The following is a 19,035-nucleotide window of genomic DNA, read 5'->3' on the forward strand; positions in this document are numbered from 1 at the left end:
CTTTAACCTATCTTCCCCCATTTTTGACAGGTGTTTCTTCACCTTGTTCATTTTAATTGTGTTGAGTATCTGGTCACCATTAACCTTGTCAGTGAAAGCTGAAGCACAACAAGCATTAAGCAGCTCAGCCTTTCTGATGTCATCAATTATTAGTTCTCCTTCACTAAGTAGAGGACCTATACTTGCCCCTAACATGTTTAACAAATCTTTTATTGCCTTTTATGTCCCTTGCCAGATGTAACCAATTGTGTGCCTTAGCATTCTTGATTTTGTCCCTAATTGCTTAAGCTATTAAGTTGTATTCCGCCATAGCAATCAATCAATCTATTTTCACAGTCTTTATAGGATTTTGGTGGGGGGTCATTCCACTTCCTCCTAGCAGAGGTCTTTCATGGTAATACTTTGCATCATGTAAGTATCACCTAGACAAACCTACCTTCACAGTTTCCAAGTCTCCAGCTTTGGATGCTTCTAACAGTCGATAGTCTACATCAGAAGTGCGCACAGGTGTATTTTCTATAGAAACAAAAGAAACTTTGCTAGGTATTTTGGCATAGGGCTAAACAATTACAATACTACTATGCTGTCCTAAGCCCTGTATTATTTCTATTATTTTCTAAATTATTCAAGGAGACTACAGACACAATTTTTAAAGTGCTTAAGCAACTTCGAGTTGAAGTCCAAGGCTCAGAATCACTTAGGCAATAAGAAGCAGAGTTGCTGACTTCAAATGCTGAAATAGGATTGTACAGGTTTTTTACTCCTGAGCATACTAGAAGGCCAACACAGCAAAAAGCAGGAGCTGGAGTCTAGAATCTGGCCATGAGAAATGGCTGTCCAGGGTGCACTCAGACTTGCCAGGTATGACTTGCTGATAATGTAAAAATTGTGCACAGTTATATTAATTTAGAAGGAATAAATGGGCCAAAGGTGTTACCACAACTAAGTTATGGTCTATTAATAAACAGTTTTGAACAAAGTCTGGGGTTTGGTGTACAGACTCTTGAGCTTGCTTAGCATCATGGCAAATATACTATTAAAAACCTTTAAAATCTTTTATTATAGATATAGAAGAGGAGAAAGTTAAAACCTTTGATATGTAAAGTATTAAATAAGGCTCTAATTTTAACATTATTTTTCTTTATCTTTAGTTGAATAGAGTTTAAAAAGAAAAACTCCTTGTTTGAGAGTCTCTTAGCTGGTACCAAAGAGAACTTATTTTTTGGAAAAAAGATGTTAGTTGACGTGGGCTTGAGATGTTTTTATTGCTGTTGCTCGTGTTCCTTCCTTTCCAATACCATTGGGGATGAAATCTCTCTCTCTCTCTCTTCCAGTTGTAGTCTGGTCAGGGAATTTTTTAAAATTAGGATAAGACAGACCCAGGGCCCCAGGAAACAGAGGGAGTAGAAGTTTGCTTTTGTAGGCTCCATTTATTTGGTCAAATGTGCTTGCTTTTTAAGTATCTTTTCCACAAAATTATGTTTTTTAAGGACGGAAAAAGTGAGGGATAGGTGGGAGGTTACATCCCAACGTTATTTTACTTGCCAGTTGGGCCTAATATCTAACATGCCAATTTTGGCTCACCAAGTTCTGTTTCTATATATTTTGTATTTAACAACTATAATCTGACCACATTTTAAAATCATATTAATTTAAACCTTTTGTTTAGACTAACAGTTATTTTCTATTCCTTTCCTACTTTGCCCATCAACATTTGCTATTATAGGTTACTACAAATTTTATGAATACTACATAATTTACAGTTAAGCTTACACTCTGGATAAACTGGTAGGCCCTAGTGTCACAACAGCGTCAACTGCCAAACTGAAAAATCTCTCTGCCTCTAATATTTACTAGATCTGGCTTTAAAAAATGGAATGGGGAGTGATAAGATGAATTTCAAATATTCCCTTCCTTGGTTTTAACTGGTAGTTAAAAATTACAGGTATTAGCTCCAAACCCAGACCTAAACTCTTCCCCTCCATTGCCCATCTTGACCAGCTATTGCTTCCTCTTCTTCCACCTGACTGCTGTGTGGGACTTAAGTACCTGCATGAGGAAGACAGCTGTAGAGAGAGGAAGAGGCTGGATGGAAAGGTGTGACAGCCTAGCTGACCTTGGAAAGGTCACTGTAGTCTCCTGACCACTTCTGACGGCTAAAATAGAAACTCTTCATTATTTGTAACAAAATAGGACTCAAAAGAGGCATGTGTGCCACAAACATTTCTGGCAGCTGTATTTCTTTTCTCCTATAATTTCACTGGAAAATATTTTTTATTGTGGAAGGATACATTGCTTAAACCCCCTGCAGTTTAAGAAGCTGAGGAATAATTATATCTGTAATGCAGCCTAATCAGTGATTCTGAGACTATTTCTTATTTCCGGCATAAAGGGAGAGCTCTTGGGGATGGGATCTCTTGTATTCATTCCCTCAAAGTTCAGATACACTGCCCCAAATGCCAATACTCCTACATGCTCATGAAAAGGGAGTCTGAAAACGTATTCTGGAAGGACTGAAAAAAAAAAAAGCTTTAAACATGTATAAAATATTCATTGTCATTAAGAAAAGTAACCAAACAGGCCATACGTTTGTATCTGCATCCACAAAAATGATCCACGGATCCCTGCAGATATGCAGGGCTCACTACACGTAAGAACCTCCTGCAAGCATGCACACACACACAGTGATCTGGTGTCATTAAAACCTCACTTATTTGCTATACCTAACCAGATAGTGCAATCATCTAATACAAAAGGACATCTGAATTCCCATCTAGCTGTGAAACTCTCATGTGCATGTGCATTGATTTGCTGGTCCAATCTAAGCTCGTAGTTCTCATTTGTAGACCCTGTCTTCTCTTTCTGACAAAGTCTGAGACAAACCCTGTGATGATATAGCAGGGAGAAGGTTGGAAAGCACATAGACAGCAGATATCCCAGCTGCTGTTCTTGAACCCTGCCACAAAGATACATTAATCTGCTTCCCTTCTGTCTCTTGCTGTGGGCAGCGAAGGCAGAGGAGAAAGATGGGCAGCAGAACCTAGGAACCCACTTGCAAGGTGGGAATATCCTCAAAGAACAAGGGCAGAGGAAACTTAATTCTCTAAGAATGGGATCAGCACCTCTGGTATGTCCTGAAATCCCAAGTCTTTCCCTTGAACTTACACAGGAAGCTAGCACCCCTGGCAGATGCCAGCATGGACATTAGTAAGCGATGTGTGAGAAGGGGATGCAGTAGGCTAACCGCTAGAATCAGCAGCCCTGGGTAGATCACAGCATGAACCTAATTAATTTTTTTAGGCCCCCACCAGTCCCCCAAGAGGTCTCAATAGAGTCTAGTATCCCATTTCCTTCTGCTCCCTCAGCATCTGCTGGAATTCACCTGGCCACAACCTCCTCACAGCCTTGAAATAAGGAGAAGTGGGTATCTCACTGCTTTGAAAGATCACAAAATGTCACCTGAGACTTGGCTCTTCAGCTGTTTACTTATCTGCTCTCTGGCCTTCTGCCCTCTAACACTTAAAAACTTAATGGGACTCAAATATCTTTAAAGGCAGGCTCCAGTTTCTAGTAGGTATTAATCCCTAGCAGAAGGCAGGGACAGAAGAAATAAATAAAATTAAAATGACAGCTATGCTATCTGTCATTCTTATCACCTTGGGTTAGTCAGGTCCTTCAGCATATTCATTTTTTGCCATGTGCACAGTTACACGTAAATGTCTACTTGGCAGTTTTCTTTACATAAAATAACAGAAGCATGAGGGCATATCTTTATCAATGACACCAAACACAATGTAAATTGCCGACATTGTGCGCATAGTGCAGTAGCAGAGGGAAGACAAAACTGCAGACCATGTAAAAAGATCAGTCACAGCAGAGAAAGCATGTTTAGGTCATTACAAATTTAAAAACAAAAAACAAAAAAACCAAAAAGGTTGGGGGGAGAGGGTAGTGTTAAATATGTCATCTATTTCTACCCACCATTTAGAATTTGCTGCACTGCTTCATTTCCCATCTGTGCTGCTGTGAAACCTTGTAAGGAGATGATGGAGGGGTCAGAGCCATAATTCAGCAGGAGGCGACAGGTTTGCAAGTGACCTGCCAAAGCAGCCCTGTGCAAAGCTGTTTGACCAAGTGTGTCCAGTGCATTCATCTGAAAATCATTCATCAATATAAAATTAAGTATATTTATAACTGCAAGCCTCCACCTCTCCCCATAATCTTAACAAGAAAGAAGAGTAACACGTACAATTTCAGAACATGCTAATTTCCTTATAAATGCCACTGCCTTTCCACATTATTAAAACAGAATGTGGATCAAATAAGACTCGTAGTTAAAAATAATTATTTCAGAATTACTTTCTTAACTTTTCAAATAATACAGTTCATTTATATTGCTAAGAAAACAAAATAAGATAACCAGAAAAATCTCTGTTTTGAAACTTTATTAAATACTGTGTCAAAGTTCAAGTTGGAAACAAAATATCTTTTTGAAATAAGATCGCTCTAACAAAATTTACTGTTTCAGCAAAAATTGAATACACAGAGGATTTGTTGATGTATTTGTATCTACTTAAGAACTTCACCGCAGGTCATATCTGCAAAAAACTTACCATCTGTCATGCTCAGGGGAGAAATAATTCAACATTATCTAATAATAATAATTTAAAAATGCCTCTGAAGAGGTCAGAGGGAGAATTCTTTGCAGAGAAAAATGCAACCCTGAAACTTAAATTTAGTTATCATGAATTCAGCACATCATCTTGTTACTAGTTAATTCTTTTAATTCAATAAAAATACAAGTCATTAGTAAAATACTATGACGAGAGCTCGTAAGCAGGTCACAAGGAAGCAGGTAATGCAGGATCTTAGCATAAAGCCACGAACAGGCATCTCCATGTGACTTAATAAAAAGTCTCATCTAATGGAAACCTACCTGTCAATATCTAATATAACAACACACACCTGAAATATACGCAGAACACTCACAGAGCATGTAGAAGAATAATAGCCAAGATGTTCTACTGAATTTTTTTTCAAGTGCCTCTGTAGTAACTACTGGTTGCTCATGGCAAAAGTAAATGCAGATGTCCAAGAGTTTGGGAGACATTTTTTGGTCAATTTAGGAAATACAAACTACTCTCTGTTCTTCGGATATCCTCAGAAATAAACTTGCCATTAGTATCCAACCATAAGTATTCCACACTTTCAGCTGCACGCACCATGGATGTCCTTACTATACAGACCACCCATCTTACTGTCCCAAAATTCTTACCAGGGTAGACTACAACCAAGCTTTTGCCTGATTTCCTGACTGAAAAAGTACTGCCTACAAGTTTTGATATACTTTCACAGCAGGTAAGTAAACATAGGAATCCATATCTTTAAGTTAAACAGTAACTAAATAACATTAATTAGGAGCATACCTAATACAGATATTTGTTACTGGGCAGGATAAATGAAGCCTTATTAAGTTCTTCCCTTTCATTTTCATTGAACAAAAAGACTTACAAAAGAGTAGCCCAACCACAAACACAAACCAGGCATTGAAAAATTAAAATCCAGTTTTATTCAACAGAAGATTTATTTCTGACTTGGAATCCAAGATTACCATAGCCATTGACAAGGGGCACAACAAGGACTTAATGGCTATCCATGGTTATAGATGGTGAGGTTAGGATAAAGTTAAACTAAGATAAACTGACTATAGATAATATTGCATTTTGACACTGGGATGAACTAGAGCTGAGGTCTTCCCTTTATCTAATATTATTCCTTTCTATAATCTTTATAAATGGGAGGACCACCCTTGAAGGCCCCTCCAGAGCCAGGAGGTCTACCTTGATTCCTTGATTTCAGCCACCTCCTCTGCCTGGACACCCACTCTTGGGCCATTTGGAGGAACAGGTCCTGGAGGGCCCAGCGGTCAGTACGAGGAGGTCCTGATTAGATGCCGCAGCCACCACCTCCTCCAGAAACAATAATGAGAAAGTCACCAGAGGAAGAGGACTTTCCTGGTAATGGCTGTATCAGCACGTCTCCTTGACGACTACCCACTAAAGCGTGCTCAAAGGGGAGCTGAGGCTGAGTAAGCACTTGGAGTTCTTTACTAGCCATCAAATCATTTGCACTAGATAATTTTGAAAGTGAGGCCTCTGGGGGTGAGGAGTGGAGGAGATGGCCTCTGGTGACCCACGGTGATTTAGGCCTGACACGGCTGACCTGGAGGCCATAGAGGTTGCCTCCTGGGCCTGATGTTATGCCCAGGGGGTTTAGAATGGCCACTGGCGTGATGGAGGCCACTGTGATTGCCACAACATATGACAGTCCACCCTATGCCAGGACGCATGCCTGGCCCCCTTGAAATGGATGGACTCCCCCTCTGGTACAGACAATGTTGAAGGGAAAGACCACGATGGTACTGTTATTTCCCTTGCTCTTTTCATTTCAGTTCCTCCACCATGAGATCATCTGGTACAGAAAATCAAAATGAATGTGCACTACCCAATGCTGAAGACATTATTTCCATCACTGCATTGCTGCTGTCTCTCAGAGCAGATTCCAAAGCTATAGCACTATTTCGACATAAGTCATTAGAGTGACTAGCCCTAATGCAGTGGTGCAAAGGAATAGGAGGGATCATGGCACACTTCTTATGTCTTATGAAATTTCTTATGTCTCCACCTTGCCAAGCAGACTACTATAGTCAGCACACGGACCTCCAAAGGATGCTGATGAAGTCCATATCCTGCAGAACACAAAATCTGCTACCTTTGTGTGCTCGCCCACACCCCACTGAGTGAAGAGAAACAGTGCAATGGGACAATGGCTCTCCACTAGTCGGTGTTGTGCTCACCCACCTTCAGGGCGTATTCAAGTCACAGTAAGAGGCAGAGAGCACCACAGGTAGCATGTAGGGGATTAGAGAGCCACAGACGGAGCCTTGGCAACGTATTCTAGCAGCTACAGAGTTGAAGTGTGGAAGCTGAGGCAAGTGACACGATAACGAATTCCCTGCCCTTACACAATAAAGTGGTGGAGAAGCCTTAGATGAGAACTGGAAAGCTGTGAGATCACAGATGCTATGAAACAGGGCAGGGAGACCAATCAACTGCAAATTCAGTTAAAACAGAAAATGGCACACAACGAAACTACATGAGAAGAATATTCCCACCTGCCAAGAGTGGGCCACATCCCAAGTCTCACTGTACTGCACTTGGCTTAGAACCGAAGGATGAAGGAGAACGTGGCTCTAAACTACCTTTATCCACTGCCTCTTGCATCACCTGTAGCAGCTGAGGAACTGAGCCTCTAAACTATGACAGCTTGGTCAGTCCCCTAGGGTGGGAGCCACTCCATCTGGCTCCTAGCACACAAAATATAGATATACATATAGATATAGATAGTCCGTCGTGTCCGATGATGACGTCTTGAGCTTGCACAGGCTCAATCGGTGGTGGACTTGCATGTGGCTGAGGAGTCCAAGCTTTGAATGGCATGGGCGTTCACAGTGGGGGCAAGGGAATTGTCCTGGCTCTCATGGTGCGGCTGCTTCTGTTGCTTTCTTCCTCTCACGAGCATCAATGAGGTGTATGCATCACTGCTCTTCAAAGTTGTCATGCTGTTTGGTCTTTTGCATGCTGCTCTAGCTGATCTGGTTTTAAACCAGCATGAGCAATGTTGGCCTTCATGCAGTCTTTATACCTCTTGCAGGGCCTGCCTTGATTCCTTTTGCTCTGGGAGAGTTCACCGTAGAGGAGTTGCTTAGGGATTCTTGACTCCTCCATTCGTATGACATGCCCTGTCCAGCAAAGTTGGGCTTTCAGAATCATGGCTTCGGTGCTCATGGTTCCTGCTCTCTCCAAGACTTCCAGGTTCATAACTCTGTCCTGACACTGAATGTGCAGTATTGACCTCAGGCTGTGTGTATGGAAGCGCTCCAGCTGTTGTATATGTTTTCTGTACAAGGTCCAGGTTTCACAGCCCTACAGGAGACTGGTCAGGACTACAGCCTTGTACACTTTCAGTTTAGTGGACTGTTGGATATTGTGCTGATTCAACACTCGCGCTCTCAGATGTCCTAATGCCCGGCTGGCCTGGCAGATTCTGGCATTGATTTCTTTGTCAAGGGAGCCGTCATTGGCTATCACACTGCCAAGGTGCTTGAACTCCTCTACTGTTTTTAACTCTGTTCCTTCAATAAAGGTTGAAGCGGGGAGAGCAGCAGATCCTGGATCAGGCTGAAACAGCACCTCAGTCTTTCCTAGGCTGATGGTCAAACCAAAGAGGCGAGCGGCATCAGCAAACTTGTTGACAATGAGCTGGAGATCAGATTCCTTGTGTGCCATAAGTGCCCAGTCGTCAGCAAAAAGGGCTTCAAGGGTGAGCCTCTCAAGCATCTTGGTTTTAGCATTCAGACGACGAATGTTAAAAAGTGACCCATCAAGTCTGTATTTTATGTAGACTCCACGGTCCAGGTCCCTAACTGCGTGGCTGAGGATGCACATGGAAAAGAGGTTGAACAACACTGGGGCCAGTGTGCACCCTTACTTCACACAACTGGATATCTCAAATGGATCTGAGGGCTCACCATTTGAAAGACCAACTATAGCAGCTGAGGAATTGATCCTCTAAACTGTGACAGCTTGGTCAGTCCCCGAGGGTGGGAGCCACTCCATCTGGCTCCTAGCACACAAGGTGGGTGCAAATAGCTACACTGACCTTATACCACCTAAGGATCCCCCCACCCCACTTTAGAGGAATTCAGTTTTCTTTTTAGGGCAGCTCTTATTCCTCACTGAGCTGATAGAATGGCTAAAAGAGGATGGTGCCAGGATGCAGCTCAGTATCTTTAGAGAGACTACCTCAAACTTCCTCGCATATTACTGCAGAAGCACTTACATTTTAAATGAAGCAAGTATCATCAGCAGCCAGTCTGCAATCATATAAATATATACCATCCTATTAAAACTGCTTGTTAAGGGAAATTTCACCAGTATTTCTCTTCCATGGAGTTCACCAATTCTAGGCTTCCACTGCATCAGAAACACATATATAGAGCAGAGACCACATCTCTCTCTCCCCATCCCCAACCTCGATCAGGATTTTTCCAGGCTGCATGATTCCCTGCCCACACTGATATTTCTAGCATGACAAACTCTGTAAAAGTCAGCATCTGTGCTTTGCTTTCCTTCCGGAGGCTCTGCCCATGGTATTGCCTGCAATTACAAGCTACCACACAGTAATATCTATGAAAACATTTATTCTTTGGTGAAACCATCACAGAGAAATCACATTAAAGGAAACATAAAAGAACCTACATGTGTGCTAAAAGGCTGGCCGGAGTACCACAACTAGAAACCTAAGCTCTAATAGGTGTGATTCTTTTAAAACACTCAACCGGATATTCCTTGTGATTAACAGTTCATAAATATAGGTTCCATAACCAAAGTATTCAAGAATAGCTATTCCTTCCTTAATATAGCTTGGGCCTTTGATTCAGGACTTGTGTAACAGGTAATCAGCAAAGAATGGCCCCCATCTCAGGGTAAAGATTCAAAAGGTTGTTTTTTTCCATAACCAGATATGGAGCATTTGCATTCACATACCCCCAGAGATTCCACAGAAAACTAGGATCAGTTTCTGTTCCAAAGGTCCACCTCTGTCACTTTGTTTAACACAGTCTTTTGAACCTCCAGGTATCATGAATCACACCTTCCCCCTTGAGAGGTTTATAACAAAATCCTGGGCTGTAAGATAGAAACCATGAATTTAATATAAGGGACCCCAAAGATACTTATGATTAATTCAGTAAGGTCTCCCAAAGGTATTGTAGGAAATTGCCATACCCATCAAAGTGCTCATTTGAGCTTCTTGGCAGAGGCAATCCCCGTGACTGTTGAATCTCATCACATTTCTTTTGGCCCAAGTCTCCAATTTTTCTAGGTCACTCTGGACCCCATTCCTACCCTCCAACACATCTACCTGACCCCCCACATTAGTGTTATCTGCAAATTTCCTGAGAGTGCAATCCATCCCCTCATCCAGGTTATTAATAAAGATGTTGAACAGCACTGGCCCTAGAACCGATCCTATTTAAAAATAATTAAATCCCTACTACCAAAAAGTGTATTCAAATGTTAAGGCATCTTTTGGAATCCCTCCTCCACAAACTGTTATTAGATCTTGTCCAACATATGAAACAAAACTGACATTCCTGAGCTTTAAGAAAAGCTCTTTTTTAAACCTACAAAATGCATACAGAGCTCCATTTACTAAGCTGCTGACCATCCTTATTCTGATCTAGTGCCACTGAGCTGCTCACACTAAAAATTAAGCACCTGCTTAAATGTTCTCCCGGATTAGGACTACAGTGGATAGCAACTTGCAGGCCCAAGCCATAAACGTGGAATACAATCAGTTTCTCTCCCCCATCCTTATACAAAGCAAAGAACCATTCCCTACCCCACCTGAATAGCTACCCAACTACATCATATCTATGTCTGGTACACTTTGTAAAGAAACACACAAATTTATACACATTACAGTCCAGAGTCTTCACTCAATGTATAAAACTGAACTAAGCCATCTCACATGAAGACCCTGATCCCAATTACTCTTGTGCTTCCTTCTTACACATTTGTCTTCCACATCCACAGGTGTATCTATATTTGAATTCTGTCTTCCTGGGTTAGACTGCAGAACAAGCGTTCCAGAAAATGGAATTTTATAAAGTAGACATTTTTCAAATAGTTAATACAATACATAAAAGAGAGTATCAACATAAAAGTATAAACAAACATGACCAGAGCTTTACAGGTAAAAGAACATCCAACCAGTAACGTGAAAAGCACTGGCTAAGGCAGAATGCCTGTAATAGGGAAAGGTCAAACAAACAAACATTTCTGAAATACTGCTATGTGACTAATCAATAGGAACCTACAATATAAATAGCCAAATCACCATCCGCAGTCAAGACAAATTTACAGATGCACTATAAAGAGGCTCAACAGAATTTGATTTTCCTTTTTTATTATTCTGATGGATAACAGAGAAGTTTATTTTTGAGCTTTCAAATAAATTCAGCTTGTGATTTAAAACATCATACGTATAAGAAATGATGTGGGGAGAGAGACAGACAATAATTATGTAGTAACAGACACAGATTCAGAAATCTAAAGCTTTATAATCATTAAAATACAAATTGTCCATTTCATGCCAAAATATACAACGTAGATGTCCTTACATGAAATTCCAATAAGTTCTCAAGCAGCATTTTTTTACACTTTACCTGTCTGAAATTTTTTATTACTATTTATAAAAACATTTTGTTGGGATGTGTGTATACAGTGAAATCACTGTTTGCTCACATTTACAGATAGAAATCTAATCCTTCCAGATCTAACTAGGTGTTAAACTACTGCTCAGAGACCATACTGGAAGTCTGATTAAGGATAGCTATAATTTTAATCCCCTCCAATGCTGTTATTTCCCTGTCCTCCATGCTACCTCCCACACCAAACACTGAGACTCAGCTCTTGAAAAATCTGGCCCATACTCCTATGAAAATGCAAATCTACTACTGTAAGCAATGGATAATGTATCTAGTATATAATATATTATCAGGAGATAGTGTGAGAAAATGATCATAAATGAACAGTTTGAATGAGTGCAAACTCTTCTCTTAAAAAGAAAAAAACTCCCAGAAAAGACTTAGGTGAGAGGCTGTGATATCAAACTCCTGGAACGTGACACACTGTGCCACGATCACAGTCATGAAAGTATTTTATGTTTCTATTAAACCCCTCTGGAAGTGAGTCAGACACTAAAATCTGCAAGGGCATCCAAACTGTAATTCAGTTTGTCTTAAAATAAAAAGATTTGTATTACCTATATGTCCAATTACATTGCTTTCACTTCCCAGGACTTCAGAAGTGACATTATAGATTGTTATTACAGTTGTACATCTTCATTTCTAGCTACCTAATAAACTGACCTAACTTAAAAGTAAAAATAAGACTGTTCAAATTTAACTGATTCAAAAAACACATTTCATGCAGAACACACCTGAGAGAAGCTAAGCAGCAAAATGGTAATGATCACGATAACAATTTTAAAGTTAGCTGCTACAATCGTTCAAAATGACACTTCTGAAGGAGGCTCAGAAGACCACTGTTTGTGGGACTACATTTTCATCCCACAACTATCAGTGAACTTACACATGACTTGGATGTGTAGTGGTCTACAGTAAAGGGTGAATTAATAAAAGGGCTTGCTGGAAGGTTAAACCAGAACAGAGTTAATTACTGAAGACTGAGAACAAGGTTTTAAAAAATGGATAACCAAAACTGGGCTCCTTAATCTATAATTAAGGTATCTAAGCAAAACTGGCTTGATTTGTACAAGTACTGGGAACTTAAGCCTCTTGCATTTCTGAAAACCTAGGAGAAGACTTTCAAAGAAATGGGTAACTAAAGTTTGGTTCTAAATATGCACTTATGTGGGTGGCCTAAATTTCAAGTGGTGGGCACTCAGCATTTCCCACTAATTTAACGTAAGCACAAATTTGAGGCCACACAGGAAGTCTGAGGGAAAAAAACAGTTCTCCTGACCACTAGTCACGTGCTCTAACTATAAAAACCTCTACCTCACACTTATTTATTTAGAACATACTTACCTTTGCTCCATGTTTATGCAGAACTTCCATGACATCATTATGAGCTCTTTCAGCAGCAACATGCAAAGGTGTCATGAAACTAGGTTGAAAAATGACAGATGTTAGTTTTATCATGCAAATGCTATATTACCTAGTCCTTTGCAAAAGTAAAATTTGGCTTAAATTTTCAGACACCTACTCTTTGTTTTTCTCATTAACATTAGCTCCTTTCCTGAGCAACAGTTCTGTAACTTGCTTCCGTTTAGGATGCAGGGAAGCCACAGCACAGTGCTGCAAAAATAAATGAAACAAATTATAATCTATAATGTATAAGCAATATTTCATGATGCGTGCTGCATCTTCTTTACATATTGCACTGAATATTAGACTGTGAAGCATATAAATCCATCCCATGGATTTCTGCCTCAATATAAAATAATACCAAACAAAATGTAAAGTAGTTATTATGGGTAAAACATGTTGCTTTTCAAACATTTTTGATTTTATAACTCTTAGTCACACCTGAGGAACGGTTAAGTCACCATGTCTAAAAGCAAGACACAGGGACATTAAGGGCTTTTATCCATCATGGGATGGATTGATGCTGCTGCAATTGTTTCCACCATGAAGACCACTAAATCAATCACTGTTCACTCTGCTGTGGAACCCAGTACTCCACCGGAATGAGAAGAGCAAGAAGAGCTGATGGGAGAGTTTCTTATGTCAACCCATCATTGTGTGAATTCCATGATAAGTAGATCTAAGCTATGCCAATTTGAGTTATGTTACTAATGGAACTAAAATTGCACAACTTAGATTGACCTGTCCCTGCAGTATAAACCTGCCCTTAATGTTACAGTACTACAAGTGTTTAAAGGCAAAAGAATTTTAAAATCCAGCTTTTTGTATATGGCTTCTGAAGAGTTACATTGGAATTCCCGTTTCCTTCAATGTAAAATGAGTTCCATGGTAGATTGAATTGTTTTCTTCATTCTTCTATTCAGATATATACTTAAAACATTAATCTTAAACTGACTGCCATGCTGATATGTGTTTGCAGTTACTGCTCAATATCCAGCTAATGAAATGAAGGAAAGTCATGCACTTTGCTTGGAATAGTTTTGTTATATATTCTAAGTAAAAGATATCTTTAGTTGGGTATTTTAGAAGCAAGGGCCTCTATAACCTTCCTTATCCATGGGAAGACAAGAACATTTGTTACTAGGTGTAACAGTCTCTTTGTGTGGGTCATCTCTGCTGGCTGCTTTGAAGGGAGGGTTGCAGAGTACCGGGTATGTAGCCTTTGCCCACGTAGCCATGCATTCAGATATGGCAGAGTAGTGTGCCATGACATAAGAAATTTTCAAACGTGTCCACTAATTTTGAACCCCAAACTGAGATGCTAAAGGCTTGATCTTTAGAGAAGCTGAGCACCTTGTAGCCAGACAGAATCCCCCTGCTCTACTCCATCTTGCCTGCCCCTCTTCGGTGCCTCAGAGCACACAGCACAAAGAAACAGCACAGTCTTGGAATGTTTTGAGAGCACAGATGCACTAATCTCAAACACTGTCCGGTGCCTCACAAACACAGATGTGCTATGTCAGCATGACCCTGAACTGAAGAATACAGATAAGAGGGCTAATGGTCTAGCCGACGGCCTTGCGGCTTCAAGCTGCCCTTGGCTGGTATTGATAATTGATCTGCCCACACTTTTGTCCCAGGAAGGGGAATTTTACTGCCCATGTGAAAGTTTGCCCCGTTTCTATAAATTTAGTTATCTCTGTCCTTACAGGTGTAACTGCCTTGTAAGCGTTGGCATCACAAACATGAGCCGGCACAACTGGTACCTTGGGATAAGGAAGAACCTACGTGCCCCAAGGGGTATAAAGAGGGGCCCGGCAGCCTTCCTGTACCTGCCGGTCGGGTAAGGTTATTGCCTCCCGAGGACCCAGGGGACCCCCTTGCTCGTACAGTTCCTTCCCAAGGGATTCAGTGAATGACTTTGGCTACGCCGGAGTCGAAGGACGCAGGCATGAGAATTATACCTGCAATTTTTTTTTTGTGCACATTTAACAGTAAGAGCTCTTTAGTCTGAGGCGTCTGGTCCTCAAATGGGTAACTTTCTCTAATTGACATGTCATTTGTATCATCCTACTATAGTAGCTAAGCAAACAGAGCAACAACAGTGTAACCATTAAGATTTTATCTAACTTTTCCTGCAACTGCAACCATTAAGACTTTATATAATTCTGTAACCACTAAGATTTTCATTTCTGCTTTGTAATAAATAGTAACCATGTTTAAGCTTCAGCCTGACTCCTTCTAGTTGCTGTAACTTGGCCAAACACAAACAAAGAACCTTATCCTGTTTGGCTATGTTCAGCCTGGTCAGTGGTAAGGTGCAGTAAAAGCTGGGCGGTGAGTCGTGCTGCCTCTACGGAGCAGACTCTTGGGGCACCCGTCAGCCTCCCTGGCTGCCCACTGCGAAGGGACAGTCTGTCCTAACAGTCAAAGTCTCGGGTGGAATAAGGTCTCTGCACCAATCTCGGGGGCACCCGTCAGCCACACTAGCTGCCCACTGTGAAGGGACAGTCTGTCCTAGCAGTTAAAGACTCAGGTGAATCTCGGGGGCATCCATCAGCCATCTTGGCTGCCCGCTGCGAAGGGATGGGCTGTTCTAGCAGCTAAAGACTCGGATGTAAAATAGGCTTACAGACCGCTCATTACGTGGCCATCGGCTGACACACCTACAATTCCAAGTGACTGAAAATCAAGTCCTAGATGATAAAGTAATGATTGGAAGAGACCACAATTAGGACGAAAGGCCATCTTGGACAAGTGCTAGTTATTGGGCCCAGTAAGATAGGGACTATTGATGTTTCTGAGCCCAGACACAGGATTTTTAAACAGCCAGCTGTGCATAATAGTAGTTTTATTTCTGTGAATTCCATCTAACAATTAGAGTAAACCAGCCTAGCCATGACGAGCTGAATGTGACCATCAATTCTATCCCACTTAACTTTCTATGTCTTACCTGCAAAATAGAAAAAGATTGCTGGGACACTGATTCTTTGCTCTGTTACTTCACTTCTTCCTCAAATAATGATTTGAGACTACACACTAATTCCAGTGAAGCTATTAAGACATAAAACATGCACAACTGCCACTGTACCTTCAATGCAAGGCCCTCTCCTAGCTAATGCCATGACCACAGCAAGAATAAATGCCACCATACTGCTGGGCTGCTTCACCTCTTGTAACATTTAACAGTGTTTTAAACCAAAGACCTCAACAACAATTGAAAAGTCATAGGTGGGCCAACTACCTCAGGCAAATCCAATAACAAGTGTGAATGCTAGACAAGTTTGAGTGCTACCACATTAAACAGAATTCACTATACTCATCAGCTGGAGAAGGGAAATACTTGGTAGGTCCTTGAGAGCCACAAAGCCCCTATAAAGCAGGAACAGCAACAAATATTTTATAGTTGACCTCTATCAGTTATAGAAAGAACTAAATATTGTTAATAAACTCATGTGAGGGAATGTTAGAGAATGATTTTCATCAAGAAGCAAGACTAACTGGGATTCTGGTGAAAAATTTTATTTAAAAATAAAACACAAAAAGGTAGAGAGCAGGCTGCTAACTTATTCCAATCCCCCATAGTCCATGACAGTTTTCTCTTGCCTGCCTCATCCCAAGCTTCAGCCACCCCAAAACATTTTTTGTAACAAGTGTCCATAAAAATATAACAAAATAAAGGGCTAAAACCAAGAGAACAGCAGTCACAGCCAAACACAGAGCAACCCCTCCAGCAGCTGGCACTACAGGGAAGGTAATCAGGTAGGAAGAACACACAGGTTCAACCTGAAGAGGCAAGCAGTAGCCTACCATCAGGTTTCTGGAGAAATCCTGCCTAAAAATTGAACTCAAGGGTGGAAAAAATGTACAATGCTTTTTATACAACAGTAATTTATTTTTAAGACTTTAGATGCCTTGTGGCATAACCTCAATTATATTTGCATCACCTACCAATACAAAAATTCCTTCAACTAGCGCTACTTTCACATATATTCCACATCATTAAAAAATATTAATAGACTATATAATCTCACCAGTGCTGTCTCATGTGACTGTGGTTGTTTGAAATTAATGATCTCCAAAGCGAGAGTCTTTTTGACTTTGGCTAGGTCTGCCTCTCTGGCTGCTTGCAGTAAAGAATGCCCTTTGAATTCATCTGTTGGAAAAATGAGACATATTTAATATTCAGTAAAACATCAGGTTTGTGAATCTTATTTCAGAAATCTAACTACAATCAACCAGAGTAGAAAGAAAATTAACTATGCTGCCCTAAACAAGAATGTCAGATATGATAACAGACTACTAAACCCTGTCCTAGTGAAGGCAGATAGTTATATGTGGGGTGAGGTAGGGTATAAATCAATCAATCAATCAATCAATCCTCCACTCCAACCCCAAGATCACAAGAGTTATACGGATCCTTAGAACCTCTGTATCTAGCCAGAGAAGGGTTCTTCTAGGACCAACACTACAGAAGACAACTGCCAGGCCATCTACCGAGAGCCCTACCGCAAGACCCACCCTAGGGCACATGCCGGGGGTAAGGTTGCATCACACAGCACTACAGAGATTTCAGGCACAAGTTATACCAGTAGCCCTTCCACTTTCCAGAGCAATTTGGACCAAGAGGGCCCAAAGATGGCTTAAGGTCTCCTTACTCAACCCTCTCCCACCCAGCCTGAAAGTATAGTATTGAACCTGATGGAAGTGCAGCACAGATCCTCACCATTATATTGTTCCTTTAACATAAAAACGGCCAAGCATTGAATCCTGCTCACTTTGCTCCTGAAAGTAATCCCACTGACAATACTGGGATTACTGTGGAGAGTGAGGAGAGCAGGATATATTAATATCCAAATATGTAAAAATTATCCTTTAATAAATGATGAACAAAGCCAGAAGTCAGCAGATAAACAATTTCTAACATATTTCAGAAGTTACTTGTGAAATTAGCATTTTTCAATAACTTTAAAACTTGTCCTGTCTTTCATTGTAATAAAAATGGGACAAGTGAGAGAAATTTATACACAAGTTTAGCATTTGACTTTCCCACCACAGGGCTTGGAGAAATTCTTCTGTATCAGCTTTCTGAACAGATATCACAAAAAAGAACTGAGGAAAAGAAATGAAATCTCTTGGGAGGGTGGGGAACAGATCTTTATTTCTATTACAAATGATGAATCAGGAGTTCAGTAACATGATTAGACAGAGATGAATTACAGAAAACCTTCAATTTAACTCACACCGATTTAACAGACTTCGGACATAGCAGCTGCTGTCCGACATGCCCCCCTGCAAAAAAATGCTGGTGGTTCACCAGAACTGCCGGAGCCAGAGCTGCAGATGGTGCTGCTGGGGCCACTGGGGCTACTGCAGCAGGGTGAGTGCCCAGACCAGACAGCTGGTGGGCATCCTGCCAGCTGGAGCCCTAGGCAGAGGCACACCCGACCCAGGGAAACTTAGTTTCTGCGGGAGTGCCCAGCCTTGGGCGGGCAATGAGCGGCTTGTGGCAGGCGAGCCCAGAGGCTCTGCTCTGTAAACTGCGCAAAGAGCCTGCTGCCGAGCTTTCTCTCTTGAGCCCACTGTGTTCCTCCCAGGTCTCAGATGGAATGCTCCCTAGTGTGTTTTGCACTTTGCCTCCAGTCCTGCAGATTTGGATTTAATGGACTTTTGGTATTAACAGACATCCCTTCCCTCCATTAGTCTGTTAAATCAAGGATTTACTGCACTGAATATATTTATACCATCATATGCAAATTCAGACCACTGACCATCACAAAATCATCAAGAGCCTTTGAGAAGGAATTCAAAAGAATTAAATACCTTCTGAGAATTAGCTACAGTATCCATGGCAACTTCACCCTACAAGACCAGATGCCAGCATTTTTTCACATCAAAATGATGACATGCTGCAACAGATTCATCTAACGTGACAGCCCAGGAAGAATACACATATGAAACAGGATGACAAAGCAAATTGAAAGCCTTTTTACTGCTTCACTGCCATCTGTTCCAAAAAGTACTGAACTGGTTCTGTCAAAACCATCTTCTCTTGACCAACAATAAGGCTGGCATAGTACAATGAGAGCCACATAGCCCAGCAATGCCAGGAGACCTTACAGAACACTGGAAAACTAAGCATCAGAAATGTCACACATCTCCTCTTTCCTTGTCATCAGTTTGCAAAAGCAAACCAACAATTGGTATAGGCTGATTTGCAGAGCCAGATATATGCCTGAATGACATCGTCTGAAAGTTGTGCCTTTGCTTTACAAAGTTAATTTAAATTGTGTGCCTGA

The 19,035-nt window shown here is 41.0% G+C and overlaps 1 protein-coding gene across 1 annotated transcript in view; it reads right to left on the minus strand.

Annotated features, from left to right (window-relative positions):
- TNKS (tankyrase) overlaps positions 1-19,035 on the minus strand; it is a 315,995-nt gene that overhangs the window by 84,521 nt on the left and 212,439 nt on the right. The window contains exons 9-13 of the mRNA XM_074993939.1: positions 16,771-16,892; positions 12,855-12,946; positions 12,677-12,755; positions 3,982-4,153; positions 437-516 (exon numbers count right to left, since the gene is read on the minus strand). Coding sequence (XP_074850040.1) covers positions 437-516; positions 3,982-4,153; positions 12,677-12,755; positions 12,855-12,946; positions 16,771-16,892 — 545 coding nt within the window. The remainder of the gene's footprint in view (positions 1-436; positions 517-3,981; positions 4,154-12,676; positions 12,756-12,854; positions 12,947-16,770; positions 16,893-19,035) is intronic.

Source organism: Carettochelys insculpta, chromosome 4, assembly GCF_033958435.1.
Source record: "Carettochelys insculpta isolate YL-2023 chromosome 4, ASM3395843v1, whole genome shotgun sequence".
Lineage (NCBI taxonomy): Eukaryota > Metazoa > Chordata > Testudines > Carettochelyidae > Carettochelys > Carettochelys insculpta.